The 22,168-nt window shown below is 49.7% G+C and overlaps 3 protein-coding genes across 3 annotated transcripts; 2 read left to right on the forward strand and 1 right to left on the reverse strand.

The window, feature by feature from the left end:
- The first annotated feature begins 10,584 nt into the window (after positions 1-10,584).
- On the forward strand, positions 10,585-11,732 carry LOC109749929 (probable E3 ubiquitin-protein ligase ATL44). The gene has a single exon (XM_020308868.4). The coding sequence runs from the start codon at positions 10,677-10,679 to the stop codon at positions 11,271-11,273; it is 597 nt and encodes a 198-aa protein (XP_020164457.1). The 5' UTR covers positions 10,585-10,676; the 3' UTR covers positions 11,274-11,732.
- A 4,328-nt stretch (positions 11,733-16,060) lies between these two features.
- LOC109749912 (probable amidase At4g34880) lies at positions 16,061-17,096 on the forward strand. Its single transcript, XM_045231634.1, has 3 exons — positions 16,061-16,297; positions 16,351-16,561; positions 17,065-17,096. Exons 1-3 carry the CDS (start codon positions 16,061-16,063, stop codon positions 17,094-17,096), a joined length of 480 nt encoding a protein of 159 aa, XP_045087569.1.
- A 208-nt stretch (positions 17,097-17,304) lies between these two features.
- LOC109749928 (monosaccharide-sensing protein 2) lies at positions 17,305-20,190 on the reverse strand. Its single transcript, XM_020308867.3, has 2 exons — positions 18,348-20,190; positions 17,305-18,260 (listed from the first exon to the last, which is right to left on the reverse strand). Exons 1-2 carry the CDS (start codon positions 19,986-19,988, stop codon positions 17,631-17,633), a joined length of 2,271 nt encoding a protein of 756 aa, XP_020164456.1. The 5' UTR covers positions 19,989-20,190; the 3' UTR covers positions 17,305-17,630.
- Positions 20,191-22,168: the final 1,978 nt, after the last annotated feature.

Here is a 22,168-nt window from a genome sequence, read left to right on the forward strand (position 1 = left end):
CCTCGTCTTTTGCCAGTCTCCGTTTATTCCGTAGTTCCTGATTTGAGTTACAAATATGAGCAACCGCACCGGTATCAAATACCCAGGAGCTACTACGAGTACTGGTAAGGTACACATCAATTACTTGTATATCACATATACCTTGGGTGTTGCCGGCCTTCTTCTTGTCCGCTAAATATTTGGGGCAGTTCCGCTTCCAGTGACCACTTCCCTTGCAATAAAAGCACTCAGTCTCGGGCTTGGGTCCATTCTTTGACTTCTTCCCGGTAACTGGCTTACCGGGCGCGGCAACTCCCTTGCCGTCCTTCTTGAAGTTCTTCTTACCCTTGCCCTTCTTGAACTTAGTGGTTTTATTCACCATCAACACTTGATGTTCTTTTCTGATCTCCCCTTCCGCTGATTTTAGCATTGAATATACCTCGGGAATGGTCTTTTCCATCCCCTGCATATTGTAGTTCATCACAAAGCTCTTGTAGCTTGGTGGAAGCGACTGGAGGATTCTGTCAATGACCGCGTCATCCGGGAGATTAACTCCCAGCTGAGACAAGCGGTTGTGCAACCCAGACATTCTGAGTATGTGCTCACTAACAGAACTGTTCTCCTCCATTTTACAGCTGAAGAACTTGTCGGAGACATCATATCTCTCGACCCGGGCATGAGCTTGAAAAACCAGTTTCAGCTCCTCGAACATCTCATATGCTCCATGTTTCTCAAAACGCTTTTGGAGACCCGGTTCTAAGCTGTAAAGCATGCCGCACTGAACGAGGGAGTAATCATCAGCACGCTGCTGCCAAGCGTTCATAACGTCTTGGTTCTCAGGGATTGGTGCCTCACCTAGCGGTGCTTCTAAGACATAATCTTTCTTGGCAACTATGAGGATGAGCCTCAGGTTCCGGACCCAGTCCGTATAGTTGCTGCCATCATCTTTCAGCTTGGTTTTCTCTAGGAACGCGTTGAAATTGAGGACAACGTGGGCCATTTGATCTACAATACATAATGTAAAGATTTTAGACTAAGTTCATGATAATTAAGTTCATATAATCAAATTATTTAATGAACTCCCACTCAGACAGACATCCCTCTAGTCATCTAAGTGAAACATGATCCGAGCTCAACTAGGCCGTGTCCGATCATCACGTGAGACGGACTAGTCAAGATCGGTGAACATCTCCATGTTGATCGTATCTTCTATACGACTCATGCTCGACCTTTCGGTCCTTCGTGTTCCGAGGCCATGTCTGTACATGCTAGGCTCGTCAAGTCAACCTAAGTGTATTGCGTGTGTTCCGAGGCCATGTCTGTACATGCTAGGCTCGTCAACACCCGTTGTATGCGAACATAAGAATCTATCACACCCGATCATCACGTGGTGCTTCGAAACGACGAACCTTCGCAACGGTGCACAGTTAGGGTGAACACTTTCTTGAAATTATTATAAGGGATCATCCTACTTGCTACCGTCGTTCTAAGCAAATAAGATGCAAAAACATGATAAACATCACATGCAATCAAATAGTGACATGATATGGCCAATATCATCATGCTCCTTTGATTCTGTCTTCGGGGCACCATGATCATCTTCGTCACCGGCATGACACCATGATCTCCATCATCATGATCTCCATCATTGTGTCTTCATGAAGTTGTCACGCCAACGATTACTTCTACTTCTATGGCTAACCGTTTAGCAACAAAGTAAAGTAAATTACATGGCGTTATTCAATGACACGCAGGTCATGCAAAATAATAAAGACAACTCCTATGGCTCCTGCCGGTTGTCATACTCATGACATGCAAGTCGTGATTCCTATTACAAGAATATGATCAATCTCATACATCACATATATCATTCATCACATCTTCTGGCCATATCATATCACATATATCACTTGCTGCAAAAACAAGTTAGACGTCCTCTAATTGTTGTTGCAAGTTTTTACGTGGTTTGTAGGTTTCTAGCAAGAACGATTTCTTACCTACGTATGACCACAACGTGATTTGCCAATTTCTATTTACCCTTCATAAGGACCCTTTTCATCGAATCCGTTCCGACTAAAGTAGGAGAGACAGACACCCGCTAGCCACCTTATGCAACTAGTGCATGTCAGTCGGTCGAACCTGTCTCACGTAAGCGTACGTGTAAGGTCGGTCCGGGCCGCTTCATCCTACAATGCCGCCGAAACAAGAAACGACTAGTAGCGGCAAGAAGAATTGGCAACATCAACGCCCACAACTTCTTTGTGTTCTACTCGTGCATAGTAACTACGCATAGGCCTGGCTCATGATGCCACTGCTGGGAATCGTAGCATAATTTCAAAATTTTCCTACGCTCACCAAGATGCATCTATGGAGTCTACTAGCAACGAGGGAAGGGAGTGCATCTACATACCGTTGTAGATCGCGAGCGGAAGCGTTCCAATGAACGTGGATGACGGAGTCGTACTCGCCGTGATCCAAATCACCGATGACCGAGTGCCGAACGTACGGCACCTCCGCGTTCAACACACGTACGGTGCAGCGACGTCTCCTCCTTTCTTGATCCAGCAAGGGGGGAGGAGAGGTTGATGGAGATCCAACAGCACGACGGCGTGGTGGTGGATGTAGCGGCTCTCCGGCAGGGCTTCGCCGAGCTTCTGCGCGAGAGAGAGAGGTGTTGCAGGGGAGGAGGGAGGCGCCAAAGGCTGTAGTGTGCTGCCCTCCCTCCCCCCCCCTTTATATAGGCCCCCAAGGGGGGTGCGCAGCCCTTGGAGATGGGATCTCCAAGGGGGGGGCGGCGGCCAAGGGGGGAAGGGGTTGCCTTGCCCCCCAAGGCAAGGGGGAACTCCCCCCCCCCCTAGGGTTCCCAACCCTAGGCGCATGGGGGGGAGGCCCAAGGTGGCGCCCCAGCCCATTAGGGGCTGGTTCCCCTCCACTTTCAGCCCACGGGGCCCTCCGGGACAGGTGGCCCCACCCGGTGGACCCCCGGGACCCTTCCGGTGGTCCCGGTACAATACCGATAACCCCCGAAACTTTCCCGGTGGCCAAAACTGGACTTCCTATATATAATTCTTCACCTCCGGACCATTCCGGAACCTCTCGTGATGTCCGGGATCTCATCCGGGACTCCGAACAACTTTCGGGTTTCCGCATACATATATCTCTACAACCCTAGCGTCACCGGACCTTAAGTGTGTAGACCCTACGGGTTCGGGAGACATGCAGACATGACCGAGACGCCTCTCCGGTCAATAACCAACAGCGGGATCTGGATACCCATGTTGGCTCCCACATGTTCCACGATGATATCATCGGGTGAACCACGGTGTCGAGGATTCAATCAATCCGTATGCAATTCCCTTTGTCAATCGGTATGTTACTTGCCCGAGATTCGATCGTCGGTATCCCAATACCTTGTTCAATCTCGTTACCGGCAAGTCTCTTTACTCGTACCGCAATGCATGATCCCGTGACTAACGCCTTAGTCACATTGAGCTCATTATGATGATGCATTACCGAGTGGGCCCAGAGATACCTCTCCGTTTACACGGAGTGACAAATCCCAGTCTCGATCCGTGCCAACCCAACAGACACTTTCGGAGATACCCGTAATGCACCTTTATAGTCACCCAGTTACGTTGTGACGTTTGGCACACCCAAAGCACTCCTACGGTATCCGGGAGTTGCACGATCTCATGGTCTAAGGAAAAGATACTTGACATTGGAAAAGCTCTAGCAAACGAAACTACACGATCTTTTATGCTATGCTTAAGTTGGGTCTTGTCCATCACATCATTCTCCTAATGATGTGATCCCGTTATCAGTGACATCCTATGTCCATAGTCAGGAAACCATGACTATCTGTTGATCAACGAGCTAGTCAACTAGAGGCTTACTAGGGACAGGTTGTGGTCTATGTATTCACACATGTATTACGATTTCCGGACAATACAATTATAGCATGAATAAAAGACTATTATCATGAACACAGAAATATAATAATAACCATTTATTATTGCCTCTAGGGCATATTTCCAACAAACTTATGCTGTGAACCTACAACATAGGACTTGTGGGTGCAAGAAGTGGGATATGACAGCAGTTCCTTGCAATCATGTTGTTTCTGCCATACACAAGGCTAAGCTTCAGCCAGAGGACTTTGTTCATGATTTCTTCAAAAAAAAGATGTACCTGGCAGCTTACAGTCCCATTATATATCCTGTACCTGGACCTGATATGTGGCCAAGGACAGACAGTATGGACACTGAGGCTCCAGTTTTCAAAGAACACAAGGGAAGGGCACAGACTAAGAGGAGAAAGGTCCAATATGAGAAGCCAGCTCCCAAAGACACCTCAAGAATGGCCTCAATTACCTGCTCTAATTGCAAAAAGGTTGGCCATAGATACACCAACTGTAATGTTGCTTTGAATCCATCACTGGCAATGAGAAAGAACATGCATGAGGTAACCAATGTCCTAATATTGACTATTTGATGTTGCTTTGAATTCATCTTCCTGTTCTTACACTATTTGATCCTTTTGTAGCCAAGCAGCAGCTCCTATGAACCTGATGCAGCCACACCAGCAAAGAGGGCCTCTTCTGCTGCTGGTGCTGCTGCTACTGCACCATCACCAGCACAGAGGGCATCTTCTTCTTCTGCTACAGCAGCTGGACCAGCAAAGAAGAGGGCCTCTTATGCTTCTGCAACACCTGGACCACCAAAGAAGAGGGCATCTTCTGCTTCTGCAACAGCACCTGGACCACCAAAGAAGAGGGACACTTCTGCTGCACCACCACAGAGGACAGCTGCTGGTAGTTCATCATCTGCTGCAAAGGGTAAAACAGCAGTAACTAGATCTTCAGCTGCTGCAAAGGGAGCAAGGGCATCTTTCTTGCCTCCAAGGACAACTGTTGTTTCCCAAAGAATCAGGAAGCCCACCTAGAAAATTAGAGATTACTTGACTGCTTCAGGTGCTCCATGGGAATGATGCATTTTAGGTGTGTGAAAACTCTTGTGATGATGGTCAGTTTGGTTGTATTTAAAAATACTGTCAATTTGGTTGTGTCAAACTACTGTTGAGATGTTTGGTTGTGTCAAAATACTGTCAATTTGGTCAGTTCGGTTGTGATGATGGTCATGTAGTTGAGATGTTTAAGTTAAGTTGTGATACTGTAATGCTTCAGATATCTTTTCTGGTATTTTGTGATGATGAGTTTATCATACATTTTGTGATGATGAGGCTAGATGTCAACAAAGCCATCAAAGATGCCAAAAAACCCTAGGTGATGGCTAGATGTCGACAAAGCCATCAAAGATGCCAAAAAACCCTAGGTGATGGCTAGATGTCGACAAAGCCATCAAAGATGCCAAAATACCCTAGGTGATGGCTAGATGTCGACAAAGCCATCAAAGATGCCAAAAAACCCTAGGTGATGGCTAGATGTCGACAAAGACATCAAAGATGCCAAAATACCCTAGGTGATGGCTAGATGTCGACAAAGCCATCAAAGATGCCAAAATACCGTAGGTGATGGCTAGATGTCGACAAAACCATTGAAGATGCCTAAAAACCCTAGTGAAGGCTAGATGTTGACAAAACCATCGAAGATGCCAAAATACCCTAGGTGATGGCTAGATGTCGACAAAACCATCGAAGATGCCAAAAAACCCTAGGTGATGGCTAGATGTCGACAAAACCATCAAAGATGCCTAAAAACCCTAGTGAAGGCTAGATGTCGACAAAACCCCCAAAGATGGCTACAAACCCTATTTGATGGCTCAAATACATAAATTCTAAACAGATCAGATTTCATCCAAATACTCTAAACAGATCAGATTTCATCCAAAATACCATCACATTTAGCATTAATTCAAGTCCATACATAATCATAGTACTAGATTAGTACTTTACAGATCCATAGTTCAGGAAATTAAAACCATAATCTCATTACAGCACAGCCAACCACACCCTACAAAAGGTAAGCAAATGCCAAATGATAGTGCCCTCTTCCACAGCCAGGTGATCATTCATTTAGGATGGCCTTGATCCCTTGCAGCTTCAAATTGCTCTCATGCAGCTTCACATTGCTCCCTTCAACACTCTTCTGCAGCTCATCAATTTGGATCTGCAAGTTCTTCCTCTCTTCAGCTAGCTTGAGCTTCATGTTCCTAATGACACTGGCCTGAGCAGCTGCCAGGTTCTTCACCATCTCATACTTCTCCTCCAACTTCTTGGTATCAGCATCTGTCTTTTCTATCTCTACCCTACGTTGCTGGGCATCCACAAGTGCATTGGCATCTTAAACCAGCTTCTCATAGCTGTCCTGCAGCTTTTTCTTCTCTTGTGTCAGGTTATGAACTTCAAAAGAATTCATCAGAGTGTCCTCAGCCCTCTGTCTCTTGTTGTCTTCATACATCAACCATAACTTGTGCAATGCATTCTCAAGGGTATTGGGCCAAGCAGGATCAATCCATTTAACTAGTCCACAGTCTCTACCTTCCTGAAATAAGGTAGTATTCAAAACCATATTAAAACCTTTCATCACAACCAAAGCTAAAGATATTATATTTAAAAATTCCCAAGATAAAGTACATCAAAAAGAAAGCACTGATGTTCTACTCTCAATTATACAATGATGTGCTGCTATTAGGAATAAACTAACCCATGCATCCACTGTACTTTAATCTAATTAACATTGTTGCCAGAGTAAAAAATGACTGCCTAAACACTCTCCTCAGAGTAAACAATGACTAGCTCAACACTCTCCTAAGAGTAAACAATGACTGCCTCAACAGTCTCCCAACTTAATAATAAATAAACAATGGCCAAATCCTAACAATGATTTGCTGTCACTTAGAAGCATATACCTTCTCAGCGCAACAGAGAAACCTCCTCCTAGTTAGAATTCCTTCAAAATCAACGCACCTCTCTGCTAACTTCCCGTGACCATGGCACAAAACCTGCATTTCAACTTCAGGGCCCTCGAAATCGGAGTCCTCAGTTGAAGCAGGGACCTGGGAGTGCAAAGAAATGCATAACATTTCATCAGCTAACACAGCTAACACACAAGCTCCTTTGAGAAAAATATCCCCAAATCATAGAACAAACCCTAACCCTAACCCTAGGAAAATATCCCCAAATGGATACATGCATTCTGCCGTCGTCAGAATCAGAGCTGATGTACTGCCTAGTGTGCTCGCTGCTGTCGTCGCTTTCACTCCAGGACACCATGACAATGCGGCGGCGGCGGCGGCGGCGCGACGCGGAGCAGAGCGGCCGGCGGCGGCGAGCAAGAACAGAGCGAGAGCGAGAGCGTGCGAGAGCAAAGTGAGAGTGAGAGTAAGAGATAGAGGAGTGAATCACTTAAGTTCACGTGCGAGAGCGCCGTCTAACGGCGTCTAACGGCTGTCCGACCAGCCGACAACGCCACGTCGGCAAAAAAACGGGCCCCACCTGTCATAAATCCACTTATCGATGCCCAATCCGCCGATCAGTGGTATTTGCAAATTGTTTACGGGAGAGTTGATGTTTTTTGCCAAGCAACTGTAACGTAGTGATATCTGCTAACCTAGCCCTCAAACTGGTGGTTTTCTGCAATTTACTCGTTCAAAAGTTCATACCTTGCCCCTCACGATCTGCTCGGCTCTTGTCGGCTCCCGCCGAAAATGGTGCCTATTTCATACGAAATCGATGGTCCATTCGGAGTGCATCACAAAGCAAAAGCAAAATTAAGCGTGTTTTCCTTGTGGGGGAAATCAACTAATCGTGGGATAAGCCAAAGTGTCTTCATTCATTAAGGCACTATGTCGATATCCTCTTAAATAGGGAATAAGATAGGGATATTCCTCAAAAAAAAAATAGGATAGAGATGGTTAAATATGCAGTCATACTTTTCATTCCATTATACTTTTTTAAACACAGTATAGACGCAGATGCTCATACATACGCATATACACTCATCCAAATGAATGCACGCATGCACATCCTATCCCTATTAACACCTCCGAGAGTCTGTGCCGGCACGTCACCTTGACATTGACGAAGTCGCCAGACGCCTTCGTAGTCGAAGGGAATGTCTCCTACTGAACACTCATCGTTGGAAGGCCTGAAATAATTCCAAGAAAACGCGAGCACCAACGTCAAGAATGGGATTTGAAGTCCGGTGGGCAAGGGATACCACTGTCCTCCTAGTCGTCATAAACCACAGGTAGGTTCGCCTTTGCATGCATTAGATAATTGCTCGTGCATTACAACAAAGGTATAATAATTTAGTGTGTTAGCACATTTACCTGCTGATATTAACATGATTGTCGCAAATAATATGACTTTATTTGGTAAGTGTTTATTAGCTTACAATAACTGGTGGGGCACTTGAGGTGGTTTTCAAGAAAACTCGTGAAAAAAGCCGGAGATGGAAAAAAATCCAAACATGAAGATAAAAGGACGAACATACGTAAAACTGGACGTATGAGGAGCGGTCGACATGACCTTATGTCTGTTTTAAATAGTAGAGAGATTCCAACTCCTTTTCTATTATCCCTATGTATGACCTCTTTGATTCAAAGCATTTTCTTAGAGATTTTGGAGGAGGCTACCTTCGTCCCTGTTGGCATTAGCCACTGCAGGAAGGGTCATAAGCAGTACATTATGGACCATATGTAGGACCTGCAACATCATATGACAGAAAACCCGTGGGTCATCAATCCATTCAAGCGCCAACCAAGATTCTCTCCACTCAGACGCACCTAGTCCACTCGAACGCTTAGCATGACTCGGACAAAGGAAGACGGGTGGCCAGCGCGGACTCTGAAGCGTTAAGAGGCGCATATCTTCATGTGTTACTAGTATTCAATGCTATAGTTACCATGTGTAACGCTTGTAATGATCTCAATCAATCAAACCTCCTAGTAACGTAGCTAACCCAAGGGGCGGCACACTCTATATAAGCTGCCCCGTAGCACAGGAGCAAGGGTTTGCATCCATTGTAATTCTTGGATACCAGAGAAGAACATAGCATCCGGGCTCAAGACGTAGGGTTCTTACCTCCTCCATGACGGGCCCGAACTCATAAAATCCGTGTGTCACGCTTGCACCGTAGCTGATCTAGCCTTTGTTCGTAACCCTAGTACTCACTGTCTGAGTAATACCCACGACAATCCGCATGTGTGCCTCCACCTATGACCGTGCGGTCGAGGAAATCTAGAAAGAGGCAGGGACGTCCAGGCTTAAACCATCAAAACCAAACCTGTGTGTGTTTTTTAGTGTCTTCCGCTCGCTTTAGGTTTTGTTATCGTTTTATTTTTTGCGGGTAGTGTTTATAGTTGTTGCTAGGTGGTCTGGAGACAATGGTATAATTTATGTCACATTTGATGAATTGATGTTCTTTCTAATGCCAATGTTTTTCCTGCGAAAAAATGTCAATTTATTCAAGATATAATAGCAAAGCACAAAAGTTTTTCTATGGGAGTATAGCAAAGCACAAGCTAAAAGAAGAAACTAACTTAAGCAAATCTCATCTTAACTAGTTATGGTTGGTCCATAGGTACACGTTTGTTACTAGTTCAGCCACTCACCTAGCTGCAGTATCGCTGGATTCTGGTGCTGGCTTTCCACGTATACTTGATCCAAAAGGCGCCAAACGAACTTACCACGCGTGCAGGAAGAAACATCCAAAAGTGGAATCGACTGTACCAGCGCCCGCCACTACCATGTGGGCCCGGCGTTACCTGTCTGCGGGCCCGTTGCTCCTTCCTTCCACTACTGTGACGACATCCTCTATCTATCCACAAGTGGGGCACTACTCTGCGCCGGCGCACCGGCGAAACGGGTTGGCCGGTTGACCTGGGACTGTACGATTCCTAGGCGATCAATAATTGCTAGCCATCGGATGTGTCTCCTCGCTTTGTCCTTCTGTCTTCCTGAAAAAACTGCAGGGCCGCACATCAGAGCGAGAGGAGGCTGCAGCGCCGTCAATCCCCGTGAGCGACCGAGTCCGAAGCACCGCCGCACACCCCGGGCTTGCCGCCGCTCGCCGCCATCACACAACCTCCTCCTCACACTGTGAAAAAAAATCGATCCATGGAGCTTAGCTTGTAGTCTCGCAACTGTTCCAGCATGAAAAATCGATCCACTCCTCACCGGTTCCAGCATGAAAAATACTCATCCATGGGTCGCAGCCTCGCAACTGCCGTGGGGTCGTCGTCCTCGTCCCCGGGCAGCCGTTCGTCGTCGCAGCAGTGATGACCGTTGTATCACTGTATCACTGTATGGTGAAGCTCTGTATCACTGTATGGGCACATCCATGATGACCGTTGCATCGACGTCTCCAGTGCGTCGCGCACGACCTCTTTGCAGATGTCCCCGTCGTCGTCTTCTGCGCCCCCGCCGTGGCCGCCCTACCAGCAAGGGCTCGTCATGCCCGCACGCTGCGTGTGGCGGCGGAGATGCAGAAAAGGAGCAGTTGCCCCGTGTTGTGGGGAACAAGAAGACGACGTGAAGAAAACGATTCGATTGAGAGCGATCGTAAGGCTAGCGACTAGCGAGCGTCCGGCCACAAACGTTTACCCTAGCTATAAGATGGCACGCGCTCGCACCGCACGCACGGCCACGGCCAGGTCCAGAGTCAATGCAGAGCTGAACGCCTTGACAGAGAGTGCAGAGCGTCCACCGTAGCGGAGCGGCGGCGACGGTGCGACACCATGCGCGCTCCGGCGATACTGCTGCACCGCAGCACGGCCGCCGCCGGCCTCAGCGAGCCTCCGTCGCTGCTGCCGCCTCGGCCCGAGCAGCAGACATCGCTTGTGGTCACCGTGCACTCGGACATGGTGGTGATCCTGGCGTCGCTGCTGTGCGTCCTCAGCTGCGTCCTCGGCCTCGCCCTCCTGTCCCGGCACGCGTGCCGCCGACGACCCTCTGACCGCTACCCTCCTCCCCCCACGGGCCTCAGGAAGAAGGCAATCGACGCGCTCCCCACCGTCTCCTTCGCCGCGGCCGCCTCGTCGTCGTCGGAGTGTGCTATATGCCTGGCGGAATTTGCCGACGGGGAGGCCGTGCGCGTGCTCCCAGGATGCGGCCACGGCTTCCACATCGCCTGCGTCGACGCCTGGCTCCGGACGCGCGCCTCGTGCCCGTCCTGCCGGGCCTCCATCGTTGCCACGCCCATGCAGATGCAGGTACAGCCAGCGGCGGCGCCCACCGTGGTAGTCGTCGTGGCAGGGAATAGCAGGTGCGGGAGATGCGGCGAGCTGACGGCGGCGGCCGGTGCACGCGCCGCGGATGGCGCGGTCTTGGCTTAGTCAGGTTTGTAGGTACTGTTCGTGTGCTTCATTTTACTCGGCCTCTGCTTCATTTTGGCAGCTCCTCTGCAAAGCAAAACTTGTGGTGTTTAAGATTTCAGTACGCTAGAGCAATTCAGAAATGCGTATATGAAAAAAAGATTAATTATTGTCGATCTGAGTTTGTTTATGGTGCTCTGCTCTCTGGCCAAATGAAGCCAATGAAGCTTTAATCAGTCTCCATCAGCATCAGCTTGCCGTTCATTGCAAAACAAGATGATAGCAGCTTGACGGATGGAGGATCCAAAGACAAAGTAAAAAAAGGACAAACTCATCATTGTCTCTGTTGTTATTTTTCCTTCTTCGAAAGAATAGTTTTTGTTGGCTGTCGTTCAAGCTTTGAACGTTGACGTGGATACCATGTATAACTGGCAGGATTCCACCCGAGAAAAAAAGAAACTGGCAGGATTCAGACAGTCATGACAGAGCAAGTCAGTCTCACGGTTCTTGTTTGTTTTTTAACACTAGATTAGTATAGATGTTTGCAATTAATTGCAAAATTTCTCACCGAGCGCTAAGTAGGCTTGCGGTAGTCAATGTAGATTGAAAGGCAAAATTTGTCCTCCACAATGCACGATTCAAGAGGTATCGAGGTCCTAGTGGCGCGACAGCCTGACCAAGAGGAGTTGTGGTGTATAAAGGATGTGCTTGCTAGGTGGATGTCCACTCTTGCTTTGTTATGTCTTCATCTTATTAAGTGAATGTAGACCCACTCTTTGTCTATTAGATGGACGAAGACCACTCATCCGTCTTCCAAGGAACGAATTGTGATCTTCCGCCCAAACGTGAACGAAGAGGTCCTCTTCGGCTCACGTGTGGACGAAGAGTCACACTTCGGCCTAGGGGAGGACTACCGGGGTATAGAATTGAAATAATATTTTAAAAATCGCAAAAGTTTTATGTGTTTGCATTTCATAGAGAAGTTGTAGCAGTTTTCATTGTAACAGATAAGAGGAATCTGGTAGCATTTTACAGAGAAGATAAAAGCATAAGTTGTAGCAGGTTGCATTTCACGGTATACGGACAAGTGTTGCAGTTTTCACTGTAACAAATAAGTGGAATCAGTTAGCATGTTACACAGAAGATAAAGCAGAAGTTGTACTCCCTCCGGTCCATTTTACTCCACATATTAGATTTGTGTCAAGTCAAACTTGTTTTGACCAAATTTATATTCTCTGTGAAATGCAACCAGCTACAACTACATTCGTAGTGAATCTAACAATCTTGATTTAGCATTATGATTCTTGATACTTTTTTCTATAACTTTGATCAAAGTAGAGATACTTTAACTTTGGACAAAACTTGTATGCAGACTAAAAGGACCAGAGGGAGTAGTAGTTTCCATTTTAACAGAGAACTTGAAACAGTTAGAATTTTACAGAGAAGATGAGCCATTTGAAGTGTGGAGAATAACTGAAGCACCACCGGCATTAATGGCCTCGTAGGCTAGGCCACCCAATGCCCACCCAACCGACTCACTATAAATGGAAGCCAAGGCCGCCCTGTACCCTAATGGTCAAACCCTAGCCGTCAAAGCACAAAAAAAGCCGATCTAGATCTGTTGCTGCTGCTGGAGCCATGTTAAGATGTCGTCAGATATACTAAACGTAGGTAGTTGCGGAGGTCTACGAGGCGGCCACTGCTGCCGACCCGAGCTCCCATTTTGAGTCAGAGTTGGAGGAGGAGGTGGCGGTGGTGGAGCGCGAGAAGGAGGAGATGAAGGTGGATGAGAAGCAGATGGAGCTCAAGGTGGAAGGCAGCGGTGGTAGCGGTGCTAGAGCACGTCGCCTCCGAGGGCCCAATCGCAATCAAGCTAGCGGACGCCTCCTTCATCGTCGGCCTCCTCATGGACACCGAGGTGGTGGCAGAGGACCACAACATCATCGAATCAATTGATGGCGAGCGTGAAGTCACCGCCAACCCCCCCCCCCCCCCCCCCCTCTTTGGCCAACGCAAGGCGCGAGACGGAGCAGATGCTCCGTGACCTCGGCTGCACAGACGGCGACACCATTCGATGGGGATGCCTTGTTACTATTTACTCCCTTCGTTCCTAAATATTTGTCTTTCTACAGATTTCAACAAATTACTACATACGGAACAAAATGAGTGAATCTACACTCTAAAATATGTCCATATACATCAGTATGTGGTAGTCCATTTGAAATCTCTAAAAAGGCAAATATTTCGAAACAGAGGGAGTATCTTTTTATAAATTATCTTACTATTAAACAACTTATCAACTGATTTTTAGATCATTCACACGGAAACCTTGCTGAAAACTTGTCATTCCTTCTTCTACTATTTATTGAGTTCGATCTGCATGAAGACAAGTCCCAGGCGGCCGCGGGACTCAACAACAACTCTGGCACGTCCCCAGCTCTGTATAGCCATGCGCCTGCAGCGTCATCAACGCATCACATGCACCCACCTGAGCGGTAAGATCAAGGGCCAATTACTCTGATCATGTGCACATCCATACGTCCATGGCGTGTGAGTCGGAGTGGTCGACTCACACGTAGCGGATGGCCATCATCAAGGGCCAATTCTGAGGCATTTTTTTTTTTTGCAAAAAAACACTAGTTGGCGGCTGTGGTCGTTTTGATGATGATTATGACAGGTGGGTCCCGCTTTTGCCGACGTGGCGTATCGGTTCGCGGGCGACGTCGTTAGACAGAGGATTTTACACGGACGCCCTTGTTCAAAAAGTTTAAAAAGCAATCAAGCCCCTGCGTTTCTCCTCTCCGGAGGCCGATGTGCCATGGGCACCGGAGGGCCGGCTTCCCCACCGGCGCAACAGTTGCAGCAACACCTGCCGTGGGTACCGGGGGGCCAAGCTGCCGCGTGAGCGAGACACGAGTGTGCCAACGCGAGCAGCGGCGGCCAGGTGGCCATGCTGCAGTGAGCACTCGGAGCGAGGGCATCCCCGCCGGATGCGGCAAGTTTTTTTCTTTTAAATTTTATGACAATGGGTGTTTTCCTTTTCTGAAGAAGGGAGGGACTTTTTCGTAAAAAGATATATGTAACGACGTCTAGCGTGAACAGTTACGCCACGTCATCATTTGCGGGCCCGACCTGTCATAATCATCAACCAAATGACCAATCCCACCAACTAGTGTTTTTTGAAAAAAAAAATAGCCTAGGAATTAGTGATTTTTCGTACAATTTCATTCAAGTGTGGTTCCTGCAACCCTAGCCTTCAATATCATTGTTTTCTGCAATGCACACCCATCCGCTACATATCCACGTTTTACGGCATCAACGACCTTCAGCGCACCGACTAGGGACACACATCCGACCCAACCTACTCCACCGACCCCGCGCCATGACACAAAGCTGTAAGACTACATGGCGCCTAGAAAAAAAACTTCGTCAAGCACATCTACGATAAGCAACTTAGGACATGCACCATCCACACATCAGACAAGTGTGGGAAGAGATGCAATTCTTCATTGACTTCTTTGGCACGACACGGCATCAAAACTTTGTCGTCGCGAGGGATGCATCATTGTTGACACGCCATTGGAATGCCAATGGTGGTACTTCATCGTCAAGGTCTTCACCAACATCTTCATTAACACGCCACCGCTGCCCCGTCCATAAGATGGACACATCCTCCAACGTCCTCTGATAGTATAACTGGAAGACACGAACTCGGCGACGGCAAGGACTGCGTCAGAACGACTGGCATTGACCATGTCATCTACGACGACACGACTATCTACACAACGCCAATTTAGTGACGGCCCCTTTCATGGCCACACAGTCCTGGCAAAACTGATGTGTGCTCGATGGGCTTCCTCTTGTCCTTGCATAACCACTGGACTCATCATCGACGGCACCCTATGACCTCCGCAAGGTGCATCGTCCATGACTGTAGCTCCGTGATCTACAACATAGCGCTTTTTTTGTGCCTCCGGGTTTGTGCGACTTCATTATCCATGAAGACAACATCATCGACCACGGCTAAATCATGATCGGCTACCTTGACATCGACATACAGGGCTAGGTCTATAACTACTCATCAGCAACAACTCCAGGAAACAACGTGTGCGTCATCACTAGCGTCACGCCACTCCCGATGTGACTGCGGGAGGGAATAGAGGAGAGACAAGGAAGGCATCAGAATGGGGCGCAGTCATCGCCATAGGGGCCGACCCATCAGAGACACATGTGATGATGGTGAAGCGGAGAAGGTGATGAAAACGCAAGACGTCAAATTTAGTCGTAATCGTCAGCGTCATTCTTGCTACGGATTGAGGCGGAATGTTAGAAGTATAATTGTGTTTAAGGGATAAGGAGATAGAGATAGAATAAGTGTAAAACATGTGTAATTTGTCTTGTACTCCAAGTCTCTCTCCCTCACATTGTCTTCTATATACATTCCCTATACAATGATCAGATCAATACACAATACAACAACAAATATTAGGGATTCATAATTTCTACATAAGGGCCCAGGAGGCCCACCTAGAAGATGAAGGCATGGAGTATTTAACCAAAAACTACCACAATTCGCGCAAGCGTGACAGAAAACTACCACTTTACGATTTTGTCCCGAAAACTACCATTTTTGTATTAATCCGTGGCAAAAAACTACCAAGTGTGAAAACTGCTCGCTTTGCCTGGGTTAAACCCGAATCTGACAGCCCGACCCCACACATAAGCGGGCTAAAAATGCAATCGGGTCCCTAGTTTTTCTTAAAAAAAGCAATCGGGTCACACTTCGACGAGCCGGAGTTAGCTCCAGCATGGCTCGGCCGCTGCTGGCAGTGGCCGCCATGGTGCTTGTGCTGGCCGCCGCTGGCGCCCATGGCTTCCGGATCGAGGAGGCGAGCGTGGCCGACATCCAGCTCGGCTTCAACAACGGCAGCCTCACCTCCGTGGACCTCGTCCGGTTCTACCTGGACCGCATCCGCGGCCTCAACCCGCTCCTCCGCCCCGTCATCGAGGTCGCGCCGACGCCGAGCGCCGCTCCTCCTCGTCCGGCAAGTGTGTGACCGCCGGCGGGCCCCTCGACGGCATCCCCGTCCTGCTCAAGGACAACATCGCCACCCGCGACGCGCTCAACACCACGGCCGGGTCGTTCGCCCTCCTCGGCTCCGTGGCCAGGCGGGACGCCGGCGTGGTGCGCAGGCTGCGGCGGGCCGGCGCCGTGGTGCTCGGCAAGACCAACATGAACAAGTGGGCCAACTTCCGCAGCCTCGCCGGCATCGATGGCTGGAGCGCACGCGGTGGCCAGGCCCGGGCAGGTGGAGGGGAAGGAGAACAAGGGACGGGATTGCTTTTTTTAAGAAAAACTAGGGACCCGATTGCATTTTTAGCCCGCTTATGTGTGGGGTCGGGCAGTCAGATTCGGGTTTAACCCAGGCAAAGCGAGCAGTTTTCACACTTGGTAGTTTTTTGCCACGGATTAATACAAAAGTGGTAGTTTTCGGGACAAAATCGTAAAGTGGTAGTTTTCTGTCACGTTTCCGCGAATTGTGGTAGTTTTTGGTTAAATACTCGAAGGCATGAGAGGGTGGGGCGACACACAAGCATCCTTGGATCATCTTGGTCCATAAGTTGATAGTGGCAGCAACCTAGATCACATCTCTCTCTGTAAAGCCCTAGCCTCCACCGTGAGGTAAGAGAGGCTCTTGTGGGCAACTACTCTGTGGTTATGTGGTTCTCTTCTCGCCATTTCTTCCATTTGAGCCTTTGAGGATTATTTTAGTTGTCTGTGGTTTACTAATAATTATTATTTTGAACTCAGATGATCAACATAGGTATGGAGAGAACTGGTGATGATACAATGCATTTCTTCTTGTCATATACACAACATACTATATTTTGACCGAAGCAATAGAGTACTGGATACCGGTTGTGACTTGTGAGTGAATATATAGAGTTGCTCGTTCAAAATCAAAGTAGTATACAACACGTAATACATGCATGCATCAATTGGTACTACAATAAACCGAAATTCAGCAAAATTGGCAAAAAGGAAAAAAAATCAACTAGAAATATGCATATAAGATAAGGGGAATATTCTCATGTTTTTGTGTACATAAGAAAATACACTCATACATTGAAAGTTTAGACAATGTATAGAACAAAAAGGTTTCAAACCGAATAAAGGAAGTAAAACTGACATACTAATAATCGACCATCATTGGTCTTGGTCTGCTTTAGCCTAACATCGCCGCATGAATAGCAAGCATGGAGCAAGAGACCCAGTAACAATCAGGACGCCGTACTAACCAACGTTATTATCTTTCCTCTCACCTATATATTACCTCCTTATGGTTGGATCATCGACCATTTGGTATGTTTAATTAATTAATCCATCTGCTCTGGGATTCCCTTGGCGCCGACGTTGAAGAACTCGATGATGACCTCGAGTGGCAGGCCCTTGGTCTCGGGCACCTTGAGCGCCACGAAGACAAGCGCGAGGCAGCAGACGCAGGCGTAGATCCCGAAGACCCCCGCGAGGCCAATGGAGTTGAGCATGACGGGGAGGCTGTACGTGACGATGATGTCGCCGATCCAGAAGGTGAGGGAGCAGAGCGCGATGCAGAGGCCGCGGACACGGGTGGGGAAGATCTCGGCGCAGAGGATGTTGGGGATGGGACCAAAGCCCATGACGAAGCAGCAGAAGTAGATGATGACGGAGCCGGTGGAGAGCGCGGCGTGCACGGTGGTGGCCATGGGCACCACGTTGGCGACGATGAGGATGACGAGGGAGAAGATGAGCACGGGGATGGTGGTGAGCAGCAGGGTGCGCCGGCCGGACAAGTCCATGAGCCACATGGCGAGCCCGATACTTGGCATCATGAGCAGCGTGGTGAGGCCGGAGATGAGGATGGAGGTGGAGTCGGCGCTGAGGCCGAGGCCGGCGAGGAGCACGCTGACGCCGGCCTGGTCCAGGATCTGTGGCGTGTAGTAGAGCACGCCGTTGATGCCGGAGAACTGCATGCGTGTTGGCATCGTGGGATCCATGTCAGCATTTATGCACGTCCATGTCAGACACAAGATGATAATGTATTGAACACGTACCTGCTGGAGGATTTGAATCATCATCCCACAGAAGAGGGCGTGGCGGACGCCGGGCTCGAGGAGCTCGCGCCAGCGGGGGCCGCTGGCGGCGGCCTTGGTGGCGACGGCCTCCGGCGGGTTGGCGAAGGCGGGCTCGGTGGGGCTCTGTCCGATGAGGACGTCCTTGGTGTAGAGCATGGACTGGCTGACCAACGCCGCTGCGTGGACGTACTCGCCAGGTCCGCCGGCGCCCGCGGCCGCGCCGTTGGCGCCGCCGGGGATGCCTTCCTCGTGCAGGTACATCCTCTTGACGCCACCGCGCTTCACGCCATCGGGGCCCACCTTCTCGGTCCACTTCCACGCCAGCTGCCAGCCGCCGCCGATGCCCATGGTGCTTGCCGCGTCCACGCCGCCGCCCATACTGCTGAACCTCTGCATAGACTGGCTCCGTGGATCGTTGGCGTTCGTCTTACCTTCCACCTCCGTGCTCTGCCTCGACAGCAGGGGCGCCTCGAGACCGCCACCGCCGCCAGGCGCTGCTGCCGGCTCGTCGTCGTCCGACAGGTACTCGTCGTCCTCGTCATCCGCGCGCGCCGCGTTCTCCTCGTCCCACGCTCCACCGCTGCCACCGGGGGCGCCGGCGGCGGCGCCGCCAGGCCTCTCAACGCTGAGCATGCTCCCGAGGTTGGGGAACAGCGTGCTCCCCCTCATGCTCCCGGCGCCGCCGTCTCCGGGGAGGCGCTCGTGCACACTCCCGAGGAGCGCCACCACGGGGTCCCTCATGGAGTCGAACATGCTCCCCTGCCGCCCCGTGCCACCGAGCCCCAGCGCGCTCCCCAGCATGCTGCCCCTCCCGCCGGCGACGGGCTGCGCCACCCACGACAGCCCCTGCTCGGGCCCGTACAGCGTCACCGTGTCCCTCTGCTCCTGGTCGCCGTCGGCCGGGCCGACGACGTACTCCTCGATCTCCGTCTCGCCGGCGCTCCCCAGCCCCTCCACCAGCAGCGCCATCTCGCCGGACACGTCCTCCCTGCCCCTCAGCTTCTCCAGCACCACCCTCGCCTCCTTCATCCTCCCCTTGCTCACCAGCCAGCGCGGGGACTCCGGCAGGTAGAACACCGTCAGCGCGAGGTAGATCAGAGAGGGCCCGGCTAGCACGCCCAGCATGGTTCGCCAGCTCGGGCCCGGATGGAGCGTCATGGTGAAGATCATGCAGTAGGCCATGAACATGCCGGCAGAACCCGTGAACTGCGGAAAGGTGTTGAGCAAGCCCCGGATCTCCGGCGGCGCCGTCTCGGAGATGTAGACGGGGACGAGCGTGACGGCGAGCCCCACGCCGAAGCCGTCGATGAGGCGGGCGATGAGGAGCACGTACACGTTGGGAGACCAGAGCATGACGAGCCCGCCCAGGAAGTAGAGGAGCGAGGAGGCGATGAGCATCGGGCGGCGGCCAACAATGTCGGCGACGGGGCCGGAGAAAGTGGTGATGATGGTGGCGCCGATGAGGGAGGTGGCCACCACGAGGCCCTCAACGGCCGGCTGCGTCTCCAGATGGAATTCCCTCTTGATGTACATCACGGCACCGGCGATCGTGGCGTTGTCCACGCCCTGGAGCATGTTGCCTATGGCGGCCGTGATGGCCACCAACACCGCGCCCCTCATTGATCACCACGTAAGGTGCGCACTAGCCGCAGCAGAGGAGGGAGAAGAGAGAAGAAAGAGAGAGAGGAGGGCCTCTTCCGTGGTTTGGATGGGAAAATGGATCATATGGTGTGGAAGGAGGAGCGAGGAGGAAGACGACCACGGTTGGCAATGGATCCACAAAAGAAGGAGCTAAACTTGGGCCGAAAAGAAGTCTTCCTCCTCCTCCTTCGGCCTGCATGCATGCATGCTATTCTATTCTGCCGCGAGACCAGCGGAGATCTATCCAGCCTCGGTCGGTCCTCCTCGCCTCTTTTCTGCTACATACACGATCACATGGAGTCCCACCGTGCCACCGTGCCACATACACGGTCACATGCACTCCACCGTGCCTCACTTATCCTCATCTCTTTTTCCGCAACTACGTGTGTTTGCTCTGTTTTGCTACGACACCCCGTCGTGCACACATACTTTTTTTTTGCGGGGTCGTGCACACATACTTAGATAGGAGAGCATGCATAGTATACATTACACACATCTTTTCTTCTTTCTCTTTTTTGATGAGAAGGCTTACTTTATTAATCAAATGATAGATACATTGTCTGCTAGCAATTTCACAATGAAATCAGGCGGGGCATCAATCCAAAGAGATGGATTGTTAACAAGTCCCCATCTAGCCGGCTTATGAGCTACAAAGTTTGACTCTCTAATACAATGCTCAATAGTAATCCTCCCGAAATCTACTAGATTACTTCGACATTCATCAATGACCGGCGCTGCCACCATAGAATAACCTCCATTGTGGTTTAGTGCATCCACCACCGTGGTATTGTCTGATCTCACCACCAAGTTATAGCATCCCGTATCCCTTGCTAGCTTCAATCCTTTGAGCAAAGCTGCCGCTTCTGCCGTAAACACATCAGCTACGTGTTCTAATCTCGTTGTGGATGCCGCTATAAAGGACCCCCGATGATCACGGATAACAGCTCCACATGATCCCGCGAGTCGCCCTCTGTGAATGATGCATCCACATTTAGAATTAGCTGCCCCGCGAGAAACGCCGGCCACTTATTTATCTTGGGTGCGATTTTAACTTCGGTTCCACGAACATAGTTCAGCGCTAGGGCAACCACAGCAGGTGCTGTTCTTCCTGGTGTCTAAAAGCTGAATAAAACTGTTGCTTATTGATGATTTGGTGCGGCATACAAGAGTATATAAGAGGGTACAAACCGACTTGGGGTAGGGGTACAAAACTGACTTGGACTAGAAGTCGTATACCATAATGACTACTCTAACATCCCCCCGCAGTATCAACGGCAGGCTCGACGATGTTGAGACTGAAACAAATATCTTGAAACGGCTTAGTAGGCAGTGCCTTGGTGAAAATGTCAGCAAACTGAGCCGTAGAAGGAACATGAAGCACCCGAACCTGACCAAGAGCAACCTTTTCACGAACAAAATGAATATCAATCTCAATATGCTTTGTGCGTCGGTGTTGAACTGGATTGCTGGTCATGTAGACTGCTGATATGTTGTCACAGTAGACAATAGTGGCCTGCTCAATAGGCCTGTGTAGCTCGGAGAGTAACTGCCGAATCCAGATTGTATCTGCAACGGCATGTGCCACAGCGCGATACTCAGCCTCGGCCGACGAACGTGAGACTGTAACCTGTCTTTTCGAAGACCAAGAAATCAAATTGTTACCAAGAAAAACACAAAAACCGGAAGTGGACCTTCGAGTGTCAGGACAACCAGCCCAGTCTGCATCAGAGTATGCGGTAAGCGAGTTTGGAGAAGAATTATTGAGGTGGAGACCATGATTGAGAGTTCCTTTTAAATACCGAAGAATGCGTTTAACATGATTATAGTGAGGGATCATGCATATAGAGACATGCTTGTTGAACAGCAAAAGAGATTTCAGGACGAGTAATGGTGAGATATTGGAGAGCATCTGTTAGGCTACGATAGAGCGTAGGATCGGAAAAGGGTTCACCGGTAGCCGAAAGTTTAAAACTAGTATCGACAGGAGTGCGAGATGATTGACAGTCAAGCATACCAGCACGATTAAGAAGATCAAGAATATACTGGCGTTGGGAAAGAAAAAGGCTGGAGGAATCTCGAACAACAGCAATGCCTAAGAAATGATGAAGGAGTCCTAGGTCAGTCATAGAAAATTCAGATCTAAGAAGAGAGACAATATG

This window comes from Aegilops tauschii, chromosome 7, assembly GCF_002575655.3.
Source record: "Aegilops tauschii subsp. strangulata cultivar AL8/78 chromosome 7, Aet v6.0, whole genome shotgun sequence".
Taxonomy (NCBI): Eukaryota; Viridiplantae; Streptophyta; class Magnoliopsida; order Poales; family Poaceae; genus Aegilops; species Aegilops tauschii.